Source organism: Alnus glutinosa, chromosome 1 (assembly GCF_958979055.1).
Source record: "Alnus glutinosa chromosome 1, dhAlnGlut1.1, whole genome shotgun sequence".
Taxonomy (NCBI): domain Eukaryota; kingdom Viridiplantae; phylum Streptophyta; class Magnoliopsida; order Fagales; family Betulaceae; genus Alnus; species Alnus glutinosa.
Window position 1 is genome coordinate 8,204,659 of NC_084886.1, and position 15,850 is coordinate 8,220,508.

The following is a 15,850-nucleotide window of genomic DNA, read 5'->3' on the forward strand; positions in this document are numbered from 1 at the left end:
AAAAAGCAAACATGGACAAAGAAGGAACATATATATATAACTGTATTTTGTAAGAGCTGAAAAGAAATAGTACAGGAAGAACAGGGTAGGCTCTATTCTCGTATTGTAATAAGCTAGCATCAATGTCCAATCCTACATTGAATTTACTCCTTTCTGTATGACATTAACTAACACAAAAATACAAAATACATGGCTTCATATGGGCAAAGGCAAAAACTTCAAATATTTCGGGGAATTTTTTCCCTAAGATATGCTACAGGTGAGTCATGCTACTGTACACAGTCATCTTGCAACGGTAATCTCTGTGTCGTACCTCTGATCCAAGTAGAACCAATAAATAGCTCATATCAGATGGAGTCATATCCGGCCGCCAAATTTCTAAGGTCTGCCAGATATTTCCGACCGGCATTTTTTGGCAGCTAACCATCAAAGAACAAATTCACAAATATCACCTTTTGTTATTGTTCTTATTTCTCAAGCGGTTTGTCCTTGCTGCCAAGCGCGCTGTGGAGCCGACAGTAGTTGTTCGTAACGAGCTCTGCCGCACCATATCACAATACTCGGGATCATTTGATTGGCCATTATGCCTTATCCACTGTATCATTTCATGGTACATAGGAAAGAAGCGCATCTGAACTGCTGAGTACGAGAAGTATGGTATTAGGGTTGAGATCACCACGACAAGAGTGACAAGCCAATAAGAAGAGGCTGGGGCAAGGTTCTGAACGAAGAGTTTGTAAGCAGTTGTAGAAAAGGAAGAAGACATGGCTCCATATGCCAAGAGGAAAATGTAATAGAAAACAATCGAACCCCAGATGACAACATGTTGCACCAAGGTGAAGTAACTTATAGTGAGTGCCATCTGCAAGTTTACAACCCAAACAATGCATGTATACATTGTTGCCCCTAAAATATCCCTCCCGGCAGTTTGTCCGTCATTATTGAAAGCCTGGAGCTCCAGCGATTTTGTGCAGACGAAGAAAATGATTATGGCACTGCAAAACCCGTTTAACATCCAGCTGAGTATTCGGCGCCAGCTGAAAAGGACATTTTGCACCCCTTCTTGGTATAATAGAGGAAACTGCCAGGGAAAACAAGGAATAATCAGTACATCAGCATTTAATAAGAAAACAAATATGTCAAAAGTCATAGCTAAATATATGTTACTTCAGTCATAAATAAGGAGGCGTTGGTTGTTTGCCACTAGTGGCATTCTAAAAATAGATTTAATTTTCTGCCTTCCACTGAGTAATCTAACAGTCCCAAATAATGGCCATATAGCAGTACATACCATTTGAAATTACTAACAACTCTTAAAGCACAATGGCCTGTTTGGCCAATGGCGCTTCAGAATGGGATTCCCCAAGTGTTCTCAATGTGATGAAAACTTGGAGCCCCCAATCCCCATACTTATTTATCCAAAAAGTGAAAAACTCAACACCACCCTGGGGCCCTTAAAAGGAATTAGTGGACTATTGGTAGGACTAGGCATGATGCATGTATAACATTTTGATCTCATTCTAGATAATAATAATAATAATAATTCTTGAGACTGTATTATCATTAACCATCAAAATAGACATAATTGAATCCATGTGTTAGGCGGTTGACGTACCTTGAGGCAATACCTTGCAGAAACGTCCTGGTCAAAAACTCCCATAGCAACCACCGGAATGGATGAGAAGAAAACATTATAGAGTGACAAAAACCAATCATTGTATGCAGGTTGCCCAGAGAATGATGTATACGCCTCATATAAGAAGAGAGTGAAACCAAATGTGATATTCTTGTAGAAGAAGTAACATATCTGCCAATACAAGAATGACCATAGTAATTAGATCCTTATACAAAGCTTTACATTTGTGAAAAAATTTAGATGAGTAACTTTTTCCAGATTTTGAATTCTCAAGTTTGCCTAAATCCCCCAGGATAATAGTCAATTATCCCGTTATTGGGGCTTGTCTTTGGATGTCTATAGTTCTTGAGCTTGCATTGCTTCTTTTGCTTTAGCAAGTGCTTTGAGGTTCCCCCATTGTAATTCTTGCTGTTGCCTGGGGCATGCCCCAATGTAGTTTTTTTTTTTTTTCATGGTGCTTCAATTCAATTCATTCTTTTAAATATATATATTTTAAAAAAATGACTGCTTAAATCCACATATAAGAATGATTACCATTGATGAGATCCTTCTGTAGCACCAATGTCCGTGCACAAGTAGCAACCGCTCCAAAAATCGAAACTGTGCAATTGCAATATCACTTGACATGACCGCCTGAATTAAAAAATAAGCATTAAGAAAAGTGTATAAGGAATGAGAAACACAATTAAAAATAAATAAATAAATAAAAAAATAAAAAAACCAAAGGTTTTCTACATTATATTTTTTCTAAGTAACAAAGGTTTTCTACATGATTCAACATAAAAACGCAGAACAATCTATTGAGTACCTGCATTCCTTCAACACCACTAATTCCAACTCCTATATCTGCTTCTTGAAGCATTCCCACATCATTGGCACCATCACCAATCGCTAACGTCGTTTTCCCCGTTCCAGATTTTACTAGTCTTGTAACCTTTTTTTCCAGCAGGAAAATCAAATTACTCCAAATGCTAGTTATGTTTAAAAAAAAAAAAGATGATGAAGAAAAGTTATTGAAGATATTAAAGACACTGAATAAAATATAAACCCACCAGCGCCTTCTGTTTTGGTGATGAGCGGCAGCATATAACAGATGCACAACCAGTTGCAAGTTCTAGAAATGTGTTCTTCATATCATCCTCTAAAGCATAAGCAAGCGATTTCCCGTCAATGATCAAAGCAAATGCCTCAGAGCTCCCACTTGATGAAGTAAGCTGATCCTTCCCTTCAGTTATCTGACGTACAACACTTTCCTTCGATGCCTAAATAATGAATCAGAATTCTCCCATCAATATTATATCTACATTAATTTATAAGATATCATGATTCTAATTCCACCAAGGATCACAGCATTTATAACTGAAGCCTAGAGCTTCACCAAATATGTTGACCCCATGTTAAGCACAAAGGACATACACTCTGTTAGTAAGTCCTGGGAACAAGCATGGTTTTCTGTAGAGATGCATACTTTTCCATTCCTTATCTGGTAGATTACCCTTTATTCCTTCCTCCTTTTGCAGACTTGAACAATTCTCATTTAACACAGATTCAGTTATAAGCCATCAGGATTAAGACATTAATCTTTCTACCTCCAGAAAGAATGCCACATCAGCACCATCTCCATTTATTATTTATACATGAGGAGATGCAGAAATGGGAAGAAGAGACAGAGTCAATGGAGCTTTTGAAAAAAAAAAAAAAAAAAAAGAAGCTAATATAAAGAAAATCCTGCCCAGAAAATACTAGTGGTGACCCAATAAAATGCTAGTAATTGGCACTACCAAAATAAAGATAAGCCTAAAGAAGATTTTTTTGTAGATATGATTGCCCACAATTGAACATATATACTAAAAGACTGAAAAGGTATAAATGGCAAAAGATGATATGTATAGACCACTGAGTTTCATTAGGCTAATATGCATTTCTCATACAGTGGGTATTAAAGTGAAGCAATCACATAATTTAGGTTGATAAGTCAGGCATTACATAATCATTAAACACATCAGAATTTGGTCAGCCAGAGTCACATTAACCTCATAGTATCTCATAAGGCTCCCCTATTGTAAAAGGAAACTTGCTTGCCAAAACTATAAGTTCTGTTCTCAAAAAGTAAACTTTCTCATCTGAAGAAAAGGAATAAAAAACTTAAATACAAATTTACCTCGGTGATGGCAGCCTTATCTCCTGCCTTTTCCAACGCTTGAATTTGGGGACTCTCCAAATTGATTACAATCTGCTTCATTCCTTGTCTAAGCAAACTACAAGCAAAACTGCAAATTTATATATTTAAGTTAGATATCTTCAAAAATAGTATGAGAAGTAGGCCTCGCCTCAAAGTCAGAACACTCAAACCCAGAAATCATACCCAATATTGATGGCAGTCTCCATCTTATCTCCAGTCAAAACCCAAATCTTGATTCCCGCTTGGGCAAGCTTGTCAATGCAATTAGGAACCTGAAGAGCACAATAGAAGAAACGTCATTTCCAAACCCCATAATCAATTAAACAGGTACATTGATTAGTAATTAGTAGTTTCAACCCACCCCATTTTGGAGTTTGTCCTCAACAGCAGTTGCACCAAGAAGAATTAGATCCCTCTCAATCTTCTCTGATACTTCATCAATCAATGTTTCCCGATCTGCACTAACTGAATTCTTTGCCTCAGTGAATTTTGCATTGAACTCTTTGTATTCTTCTTCATCAAGTTCACGATAGGCAAGTATCAAGGTCCTCAGGCCTGCATCAGCATACTCGTTCACATGCTCCCTGGTCTCCTCTTCAAACTCCCTACCATTCTTGGCAAGATTTTCAAACATGACACTGCATGGGAAAATGAGTTAGGGTGAAAGAAGTAGATAATGACACATCTGAGGTTTCAGGATAGCTGATCACCTACCTATCAGCACCTTTACAAAGTACTAGTATTTGTCCTTCTTCATTTCTTACTATCACGGACATCCGCTTCCTTGAGCTGTTAAACTCTAAAACATTCAGAAGTTTATACGACCTGCAAAAGGAAATTATTCATTGAAGATATAGCCTTTTATGATTAAAGCATTAGTCAAGCATAAAGCAAATACCCCACATGCACGTGTGTATGCAGCCACAGAAAGAGTGGGCAGGGGGAGTATCTAACCCCGTTCCCTGGAGATCTGTGTCCACCACAAGACGCACATCACAATGACAATACCAAAATGGATGTGCCCAGTGCGAAGTGGGTGCAAAATCATAAAAGTGCCGTGTGAACTGGGTATTCAGGTGAATCCATAGGCATTACAAATGGCAGCCAAAGAGTACAGCATATATGTTAATTCTATTCTCTCATTTTATAAGAAATGCAATGAGATATACCTTTGAACTCTGTTGCCAGACACTGGATCCAACTCATATAGTGATATACTTGTCTGGGTCCGTATGAAGAATTCAAAACCGAGTTCTCTTGCTGCAATCACAAATGCTGCTTCATCTGGAGATTCAGCTTCGTATGAAACCTTCCCCGTTTCGTCATCCACTTCAGGTATGGCAGTATGACAGATTGCCAACACACGAAGAAACTTCTGAATGACATCTGCATGAGACTCATTAACCCAGTTTCCATTCATGATCCTTTCATCTTTGAAATTGAAGCCTTTTATGGGTGACTTTGAATTTGTAGTATCCTTTATGTTGTTGAATCCATTTACATTTTCCTTACCCACAGGCGAGCCTTTTCTTCCCTCCATAGCCCTCTCAACCTCTGTGACACCACGACCATAAGCTGTCCCAGCCACGGAACACTTGATGAACTCCATTGAATTGCAGGTCAAAGTTCCAGTCTTATCAGAAAGTATCGTGTCAACTTGGCCAAGTTCCTCATTCAAATTTGAGGTGCGGGCATATGCCGGTTTGTCACCTTCTTCATAGTACATGTTAATATCTTGATTGATGAAGATGGTCTGAAGAACTTTGACAATTTCTATCGACACATATAAGGAGATTGGAATAAAGTAATTATATAACATTAGGGCTGTCAGAAAGTGAAAAAGTGCAGCAACTGGTGCTCTTTTGGGGTCAAAGAAAATTGTAGAATCATCTGGTCTAAGATACCACCTTTTTGACCTCCCATTTTCTAAGTCATCTTCAGTTGCAATGCCAAAGAGAACAGATCCAACAAATGCCATCAGAAATAAAACACAGAACAAGAAGTAGATAATTCTGTCCGTCTTCTTCTCAATTTTGCTTCTCTTTGAAGGGGGATCAGTAGAATTTTGCATAACCTTTGTGTCATGACCGGCGAAGATAACAGCCCCATATATGTACTCTGTATTTCGGAGTTTAGAGTCTCTGAGAAGAACTTGTTGAGCAGACAGGGGATATTGCATCTCTTCAAACTCCATACTTCCAACAAAAAAGTACAGATGTGCATTGGGGTCTTCGCATCTAACAATAGCTTTAAAGTCACAGAAGTTGGAATCCTCATGCAAGTCTGAAGTAACCTCCAATGCTTGCTTCAATTTCAAATTTGTCTCCCCATCAAGGTTCATGGTCTCAACATAGCAGATTGCATCATCATAACTGGATGAAAGCAAGAGTAGATCCGCCGGAAAGAATTCGTCCTTCTCCACCTTTACTATATCCCCCACTCTCAGGTTCTTCCATTCAGTATAATCGAAAACTCCATCACGTTGATGCACTTTAACCTTTCTATTGTTCACCACAGTATCCTGCACAATTAAAAATCCAGATGTAACAGCTTGCCAGAAAGAACAAACAATGTATACATTGTTATCACTTTGGTCAGTAAAGATCTTTGACCGCAAGCAAGAGAATATAGACGTCATATAATTAGTATTGTGCAGATAGGAGAAGAATTGGATATGATCTAGTGATTCTAAGTAAATAGAAACATATATATATATATATTTTTTTTTTTTCCATTTTCGAAATAATTCGAGTTTGGAGCTGAGGGTGCCAAAATTAACAATGCAGGAGAGAATATTAGCATCCTATACAGATCATGTGATCCAAACACTTTTGTCAAATTACACATCACCTACCCAAAGAAACGTCATATGCCATGAATCTAAACAGATGACTTCAAGTTGCCCATATCCTCTCTGTAGCGTGTTAAGAAGATTTCACAGAGGATCTATACTTTTTGTTACAAATCTTTTTGCTAACATCACAAAAACATTCATCAAAGTCGTTGATGCCTTGAGCCTTAGGACGCTCATTGATTCACAGATTTCCAAGACATTTTTCAGATATTAAAAAAATAAAGTACACGACAAAAAACAAAATCGTCTACCAGTACTTTGAGGTGCTGGACACTCTTCAATTGGTATGGTTTGTTTTAATTCTATTCAAACCATATTGTAATTTGAACAAGAAAGATAGAAAACCTCAGGAAACAATTAAATCCATAAGATGAGGATCAATTAATATAACCAAGCTGGACAAGCAAAAAATGGTACCTGCTGCTTTCGCCGCCAATCTTCAATACCCTCCTTCACCATGGTTGCTCCAACAACGATAATTAAAGGGATGATAGCACTAACAGCTGTATAAGGAGTGAGCGGAGTGAAGGCCAAGACGCCAGTAACCAAGAAGAAAAAATTAGCCACCCTCCTAAACTGCTCAAACAATGACTTAGGCAAGAAGGTGGTAAGTGTATACTTGGTAGTCCTAACATAATTGCCCCCATAATTACGAATCCCGGCCCCAAAGCCATCCGGTTCATTGCAAAAGACGACCCTGGAAAACCCTGGTCCCCCAATCTGTGAATGGTCATCATCCTTCATAGATGTCTTCCCACATCTGAATGAGTAGAGCTTGCTTAAACGCAGCCTTCTCTTTCCACCACCCGGCATTCTTATTCCCTCGACAACAAGAACTGCAAGCTCTCACTAAGCCCTATACCAATATCAGAAAAACACCGAGAAGCCCCCAACAAAGCAACTACAATTTGCTCCTTCCAAACCAAATTCTCTAACTAGTAAATGCAGCTTCTTCAAGGATTAGTGCCTAAAACAAATACCCAGAACCACACCCCTTAAAAATTTCAAAACCTACTGACCAAGAAGAACTAAATCACCTCCTACAAAAGTATTTCCTCTCTGAGAAATACACAGTTTCTATTAACCCCCCAAAAGTTCACAAAATTTTTAACACAAACACCCAGAAAGAGGAAAAATAAAAAATAAAAAGCAATACCAATCTATAAAAGCAGAACCCCAGAACAGAAGCTTATTACAAACCCAGTATTTGAAAATAATAATAATAATAATAAATAAATGAAACCAAAAAAAAAAAACAAAGAAGCGACAACAAGAAAATAAATAAATAAAAACTTCGAGAGAAAAAAATAATAATAAAGGAAAAAAAAAATGAAGGAATGCAAGGTTGAGTAATACGAGAGAAACCACACGGATTTAAACAAAACAAGTAATGCCTACGAGGCTACGACCCAACAAATCCTTAGCAACAACCTGTAATCTCCGCCCCAGAACAACAACACCCAGTAACCCCAAAAAAATATCAATGATTAAATTAAGACTCTCAAACAGCCTTAAAAATCAGCCAATTATCCAACAGACCGTACCACGAGCCCATAATATAGCCCAGACAATCTCGTCCTAGTATGAATATGCGCATAGCTGAATTTTCCTGCGAAGGATGGCGCAAACCCAAGGCTTTGAACGGAGACTTGGTTCGGATCTCGTATTTTGACTTCGAGAAGCTCCACTTGTCCACGCGCATTTGGCCTCTTTGGGTTGTGCGCGTGCGTGTGTATATGTGGGACTTTCAACCTCCAGCTGTTCCTTTTTCCAGAAAAAAACAATTCCTGGAATAATTAGGAATGCGGGGAAATCGAGAAATCTTCTGGACCAGGATTGTCAACAGGGAGACGGCGAGATCTAGACGAGCAAATGGGATCGAAATAGATTATTGATATCGCGGGAAAGCTCGGGAGCTCATCAATGGGAGACTTGGCGATAGTGCTGGTCTTCTCTCTCTGTCAAAGGGAAATAAATTCCTCTCTCTCTCTCTCTCTATAAGAAACCTCGTAGAGCGTATAAAAAAGACAAAAATAGAAAGAATACGAACACTACATACAAACAGAAACAACCTTAGCTGGAAAACTTCACAAATCAAAAATACCTGTATTAGAAATTTAGAATTACAGTTAAATTTGAAAAATACTAAAATTCTTGTAAAAGGCAGATACGGTAACGAACAGAAATTGCGGCGTCGTGGCGGGGAAATTGTGCCACCGCGACAGCGTCTATTAGGAGTCAGCGGTCACGCAAAGGCTGAGGCAAATGTGCCACCGCGCTTCCTCCTCACATGCAACTTTTTAATTTTATTATTATTTAGGATTTGTTATTTTTTTGTTGGTATTGCTTAAATCACAATTAGTGGAAGAAAAAAAAAATTATTTTTTGTGGCAAATATTAATGTCATTACAGCCGGTTTACAGCTTCTTCTTTTTTTTGTTAAAAAAAAAAAAAAAAAAGTCTTTCCGAGTCTAAGGAAATGTAGACAGAAGATTATAAGACACTACTTATAAAATTCACCCGACTGGATAAATGATTGGTCAGCCCCATTTTTATTTGGTCAGATAAATCTCATAAGTAGTCTTTACAATTACTTGTTCAAATTCTCTTAAATTATGACAAATAATTTGAGAATTTTCTAATCCGGAAAACTACCTAAGACCTTGTCCGGCGTACAGCTTGCTTGGAAGTGTTAGATTATGGCGTATTGTTCAAACCAATCACGTAATCACGTCTTTCTACGACTAGAATTGTAGAAGCAGTGTTTGGGCAGCATGTTTTTTTTATATTGTTTGGTCGTAATTGGAAAGAATACGCGTCTATTTGGATTCTCGTGTCCTTTTAAATTATTATTTGAAGAAAACTATCAATGGCAAAATAAATGTGCATGCATGTGAACCCCTTTGAAGGGTCGGATTGTGACTTTTTTGCCTTGTCATATACGGAATTTTTCTATGAGACCTAGTCAATAAAAAACGAGTAATGTTAGAAAAAGAAAAAAAAAAATTATTCCCACATTTATATCATTGATGTGAAAAAACTTGAATTATAGGTTCATTCATGAGAGAAGCTAGGTACGTACATTTTTTGCTAACCTATTATGAGTTGCACTATTTGCTTTTTCTTTTGACCACGAGACCCCGTTGACGGTTATAAATAATTCAGCATTATTCTAGCATCATCAAATTATTAATTAATTAGCCATATCGACACCAATTTTTGTCGTCGTTTCATAATGCTTGCACTACTTGTAAAGCATCTTCTTCCTGTTCTACAATTTTGCGATTTCAATTCTCGAGTGAAAACTGAAGCCCTTAAAGCTGTTATGGGTTTTGCAATAGCCGGATCGGTAATATTATATTTTGGAGCTTGCAATGTTGCCAACGCTTCTCCCATAGAATTAGTAGAACTATATCAATATTATATAATTTGGATGATATGAAAGTGAAAATCAACTTTTGATTTTTTTTTTTATAAGGGCTGATTTTATATCATGTCCTCAAGTTATATATGTTAGTCTACTAAAAAGCATTGTTTATAAAATAATACGATTAGAAATAAAGTTGTAGAACCATTAAGCACCGAATTTAAAATTAAGAATGTTTAAAGATTAGGTAAAGAGGAAAAAATCAACATTAAGTGACAAAAAAAAAAAAACCACTTGTCAATTGGTCAAAGGACTTCTAATAAATTGAATCAACAATTTGACTGCCCATAAAAAATTATATTATGGTACTTTTCAGAAACTAGTCGGAAACAAATTCTAAATGGTTTAAAAAATTTGAAATTATGTTTAAAAGGTTTAAAAAATTTGAAACAAAATTTTTTTAAAAAAAATTAAATAAAATTTAAATTCTAAAAAATAATTAACATCCCCCACATGCCCTAATATACAAATCCAAATTTCCGACCGATGCGGAGTGGACAAGATATTTAGCTACAAGCGGTGGGATTACATGGCTGGGCAGCAAATCCAGGTGTCAGGCTCTGAGCAGAAGTGGGTGAGAGAAAGTGGCCAATCAGCCGTCCGAGTCCCGTGGTAGAAACAAAGTGACGGATTTGGTCAACGTTATGAATAAAAATGCCGTCAGGGAAGAAGACACGTGGCACATGCTCATTATTAGTTGCATGCGTACAATACATTCATCAATCAACGTGGTTGCGCCGTTGCTATCTTTAACCCTATCACTTCTCACCACGTCATAGCCCAACTTGGCAATAAAATGTTATATAACTGATTTATTTTACTTATTTTCTTTTTTGGGTTTTTCTTTTTTTCAAGCAACATTCATCAACGTGAACTTTTTTTGTATATAAAGTTCACATCCATGTGGCAGGCTTATAATAATTCGATTTAATTTTTTATTTTTAGTTTTTTTTTTAACAAGCACAGTACCATCTTCATTACAAGAAATCGCCCCAAAAAGGTTACAATCAAGACGAACATTACACACAGAACCAAATACAGGCACCCAAATACAACCATGCTAACGCCCGAAGGTGAGGTACAAAGCCCGAAGGCTGTCGGAGTGGGTAGAGAAAAAGATTCTCTACCCACAAAGCTAGAAAACTAGCTTGAAGCAGCTACCATTGCGGTAGACTGTGAATAAGAGCAAGAATTTATATATGGGACATGCGTAACATTGAGTAATAAGTCGGACAAGCTGTTCCCTAATTAAAAAATTAATAATAATAATAATATAAATCAAGCAAAATATATCCTCTCTAGAACCATGCGCATCTTATATAACTATTTAAAAAAAATAAAAAATCTCACGCCACCTCAGCACTCTAAAAACCAAAAACCGATGGTGATTTGGAAAAGCGCAAGAAAAGAAAAGATGGGTGTGCTTGGCCATGAAGGAGCGTGGGTGCGCTTCCCATCTCCCGGTGATCGAAGGACGAGTGTTTTAGTTTTTGTACTGATTTTCTCTTACGATTTCTGATTTTGATTTGCCCTGACCTGTTTCACTACTAGGGGTAAATTGTGAAGGATTTTGGGTTGATTGGTAAGGAAGGGGAGTGTTTTGAGCATGGCGAGGAATACTGATAGAGATAGGGGACGAGGTAGATGATTGAAATCTTTGAATGTGGTTATTGGTATTGGTTCCTCACCATAACCTCCTTTTCCCTTTGGTAATCGAGCTTGTCGGATCATGAGATTAAACAAAAATTTGTGGATGCTCAATGTGATTTTGAGGGGGAGGTGGATTGTGAACATGTTGACGAGGATCGAACTTGTATGAATTGTGATTTGGATTGTCAATTTGAAGATGGATTGGGTGAGCGTATTGACGTTGGGGATGAATTTGATTCTTGTATTGGTTATGATGAAGTCCAAATACATTTTTTTTTTTTTAATTTAAAAATAATAATTGAATAATAAACAAGTATTTTGTGCATTATTGATCCCCTTTCAAACCTTCAAATGCTTACGTAGGATATACGGAAAAAAAAGTAGTTTTAGTCCAATCGCCCAAATCATACAACTATAAATTATAATATCAGATAATGGTATGATAGCCCCTTAAAAATGGTCATTTTCTAAGCAGCCATCATTTATATTGTGGAAACATAATTGGAGGGTTGTCCTTTCAAGAACCAACCATCTCTGACTAATACAAAAACTGGTCACTTTTTATATGGTGGATAATATTAGATGTAGAAAATCTTCAAAGGTATATTTGCTTGCGTGGTGGATTTGAGTGACACATTTTGTGAAATTGACAAAGATAATCCTCCATGCCCTAAATGCCAAACCTTGTAAGGGCAAGGACAATAAATACTTTTCATTGTTTATTCTTCACTATGATCATATCCCTACATTATACCATGCACTTGCTATTATCCATACATTATAACATTCTTGTCCGTTTGCTTTGGCTAGTTGGGGTGTTAAAATGAAATAAATAAACGGTATTTGACTCAGCAATTTAGAGAGTTGACTTGAAACATTGCTCGTAAAATTAGGAAATGATACAGGTATTCATAATGCACAGCAAATGCACTATCACAAGGCACAATGAAATGGATCCCACTGTGCACTTGTTGTGCACCATAAGTATTTTGAGCATTTTTCCGTAAAATTTGACGAGTACTGTCTATTCACCAAATGTAAAAATAAAGTATTTTTTAATCTCTAACATTCTCTCTCCTCACAATAAAGAATAAGAAAATAATATTTAAATGGATCATAAAAGTGAATAGGTAAAATAAAGAGCTGAATGTAGGTGTTTTAAAAAAGTGTGTAGTTAAAATAATAATAAAAAAAATGATTTTTTTTTTTTAAAAAAAAAATTAAAATTAAAATTGAGAGCAAATTTGCTAAGCCGAATGCGAGTGCTTATCATCTCTCTTTAATGAAAGAAAATTAGAAAGGAAAATATTTTGGTAGTACATATTTTATGGACAAAAATTTCCTACAAGCCGGCTTGTAAGAAATTTCATACAAACCATATCTAAGATTGATATGTGAGAAGTACATATTGTTTAAATTGCATGCGCACGCTTCTTATATGTTTAAATGACACATGTTATTTCTTATATGTGGGTTGTATAAAATTTTCTACAATAAATTATTTATAGACTAAGATGTCTATTTATAATTGATGAAATAATAAAAGGCATATAATTGACATATCAACTACTAATTAAATTAAATTAATAAGTCAAATTTTTTATTTAAACATCTCGTCAATTATAGACCATGCCACGACACAACACAAAACAACCCAACACTCAATTAGAAAACTCCAACGTTGCCTGTCTAGTGTCGGCTGTCTTTGTAGAATTGTAGGTTGTTAGATTCTCTATGCGCGTGTGAAAGAGAGAGAGAGAGGGAGTCGAAAATTAGAGGCCCGAAATTATGGAAAGACTCGAAGACTTTTAATAGCTGCCAAAACATTTTAGTCTTGCCTTGCAACGACGCGTGATGAAATCTTTTCTATGAAGGTTCTTGGAATAAATATGTTATGGGAAACTTATTCATTTATTATATTACATCTTTGGATTAATCATAGGAAGAAAAAAAAAAAAAAAAAAAAAAAAACCTTTAAAAGCAAACAGGATTTGGCCAGACGAATGGATACGGATTCGCTACAATTTTAAAAAAAAACTGAAATTATCTGAATTCATGACGTTTCTTGCATCGAACAGAGTGAAAAATGCTATCTATTAAACATATAAAACGCGTCTATTCAAAAGTGTAGAAAAAGTCATTTGGAAGGTAGGGATTTTTTTTTTTTTTTGGGGGGCCGTCTTGGTAATATATATACTAGATTTTTAATATATATAATTTTTCAAGCCATTTGATGCAAGGAACGGCTTGAATTCACACAAATTGGGAATCTACCTACCCTGATCCCGGACTAAAAGAGAACACAAAAATTAATTAATCCCAATTCCACTCCATAGATATTAATGGCTTTTTTTGTTTTCGAGCAAATATAGAACAACAAACAAAAGAAATAAGGACCAGCAAAAAGGAGGATGGAAGAAAGGGAAAGGTTAGGTGGGATTTAAATAACTAATAAGGACTACAAGAGAAAGAGATGAAATGAGAATGCTTGGGTTTTAAATAGTTGTGACTGCCCATCTAAAGAGATTAATGCGCAGACCAATTGACACTGCGATGAACTTTACGAGAAGATCGATCATACTTGATTAATGATGTTCAAAAGTAGACAAAATTTAAAGATATATGAAGATAGGGGTTGAGGAAGGTAGAGACAAACAGCAATCAGTGAATTGAACCACCCCCTGCAATACGACCAATCAATGGAGATTACTATAATGGAAATCTAAATGAGTATAACCTGTCTGATTTGTTCTTGGATCAGGTTAAAAACCCTTCTTTTTTTTTTTTCTCTTTGTAAAGGAAATAGCATAAGCCCTCGAGCTGGAAATATTCTTAGATAATCATATTGGACAGATTTGGCTCAAACGTACAAGTTGGTGAATAATATTATAATGGTTGAAATTTGATGATACAATCTAATATTGTGTTTAGGTAGGAAATGGGTGAAGGGGTTGTTGTGGTTCTTCATATAAGATAGACATATAGTTCTTATTTTTTCTTAAAACCATTTTTTAAAATAATAAGTGCTTTCGTATTTAAATAAATACATTAAACAACTGGTTGGCCAAAGCCATACCAAAAGGCCAATGGAATAGGATCGATCTTTTCCATTTCGATGGAATCATTTTACCATCTGAATTATGTTTTCAGCTTTAAAATCATACGGCATGCATGTCATTGCCCAAATCTCATTCATCACTCTAGCCTTAATTAATTTGTATCACTGTCATGCGAAGAATAATTAGGGGGTCACCAATTATGTGAACCACTTTTATTAGATGTCACACATATTATAGGTGTTGTCTTCTGAAAGTGGAAGTCACCAAACTATACTAATGAAAGGCTATCTACTAACGTGCCCATATATGAAAGAAAAGAGGAAGATCACATCAAGCTAGCCTACAACATTTTGGGTGAAGTAATCACTATCCTCAACAAATTTCAACTTTCTCTTGGCCAACTACTCCCACTAGTTGAAAGACCAAGAAAAATGTGGGTTGGGGTCAAGCTTAAGGCTTAAGCATGAAGTTTTCCTTTGTTGGCTGGGAATGCATTGACGTTTGAAACTAAACACGAAAGAATTTATAATTAGGGACGTAAATTTGTATTTGTGTGTCGAGTTTAGGTCGTGTTGTGTTGAAACATATGTCAATCCTAACTTAATTAAACAGCCGTTAATTTCATATCAAGTTTGCGAGTCGTGTCAATGCATAAGTATAAGACTAGTAGATTATTACATAGATTAACCATAATATGACTTGTTTAATAAAACGGGCCAGATGCATTCCTTAATGATTTAATCATAGCTCACTAATTTTGTATTGTATTCGTAACGAATTTGTGAATAGTATGAAATATTGTTAGCCTTATATACTTAAATAAAAGGGAACAAAATAGGTGGGAATTGAATAATATCAATTTGTTTTAGTTAGCGATTCAAGCTGGGGCATGCAATTTTCATAGCTAGTAAATGAAGGCATCAAAAGGATTGGTTGTCAATTGGCAGCCACATATTGTAGAGAGGATAATTGGATGAGTTGGATTAAGAAATCCCAGCAACTAAGTATAAAGAAGTCGATGTTAACATCGTTGAAATTTGAG

General features: G+C 36.1%; 1 protein-coding gene across 1 annotated transcript; it reads right to left on the reverse strand.

The window, feature by feature from the left end:
* Positions 1 to 12: 12 nt before the first annotated feature.
* LOC133870394 (putative phospholipid-transporting ATPase 9) lies at positions 13 to 8,862 on the reverse strand. The gene is made up of 11 exons (XM_062307510.1): positions 7,090 to 8,862; positions 4,988 to 6,339; positions 4,533 to 4,643; positions 4,180 to 4,456; positions 4,002 to 4,090; positions 3,798 to 3,906; positions 2,689 to 2,898; positions 2,445 to 2,570; positions 2,171 to 2,269; positions 1,616 to 1,807; positions 13 to 1,081 (listed from the first exon to the last, which is right to left on the reverse strand). Exons 1-11 carry the CDS (start codon positions 7,483 to 7,485, stop codon positions 449 to 451), a joined length of 3,594 nt encoding a protein of 1,197 aa, XP_062163494.1. The 5' UTR covers positions 7,486 to 8,862; the 3' UTR covers positions 13 to 448.
* Between the last annotated feature and the right edge of the window lie 6,988 nt (positions 8,863 to 15,850).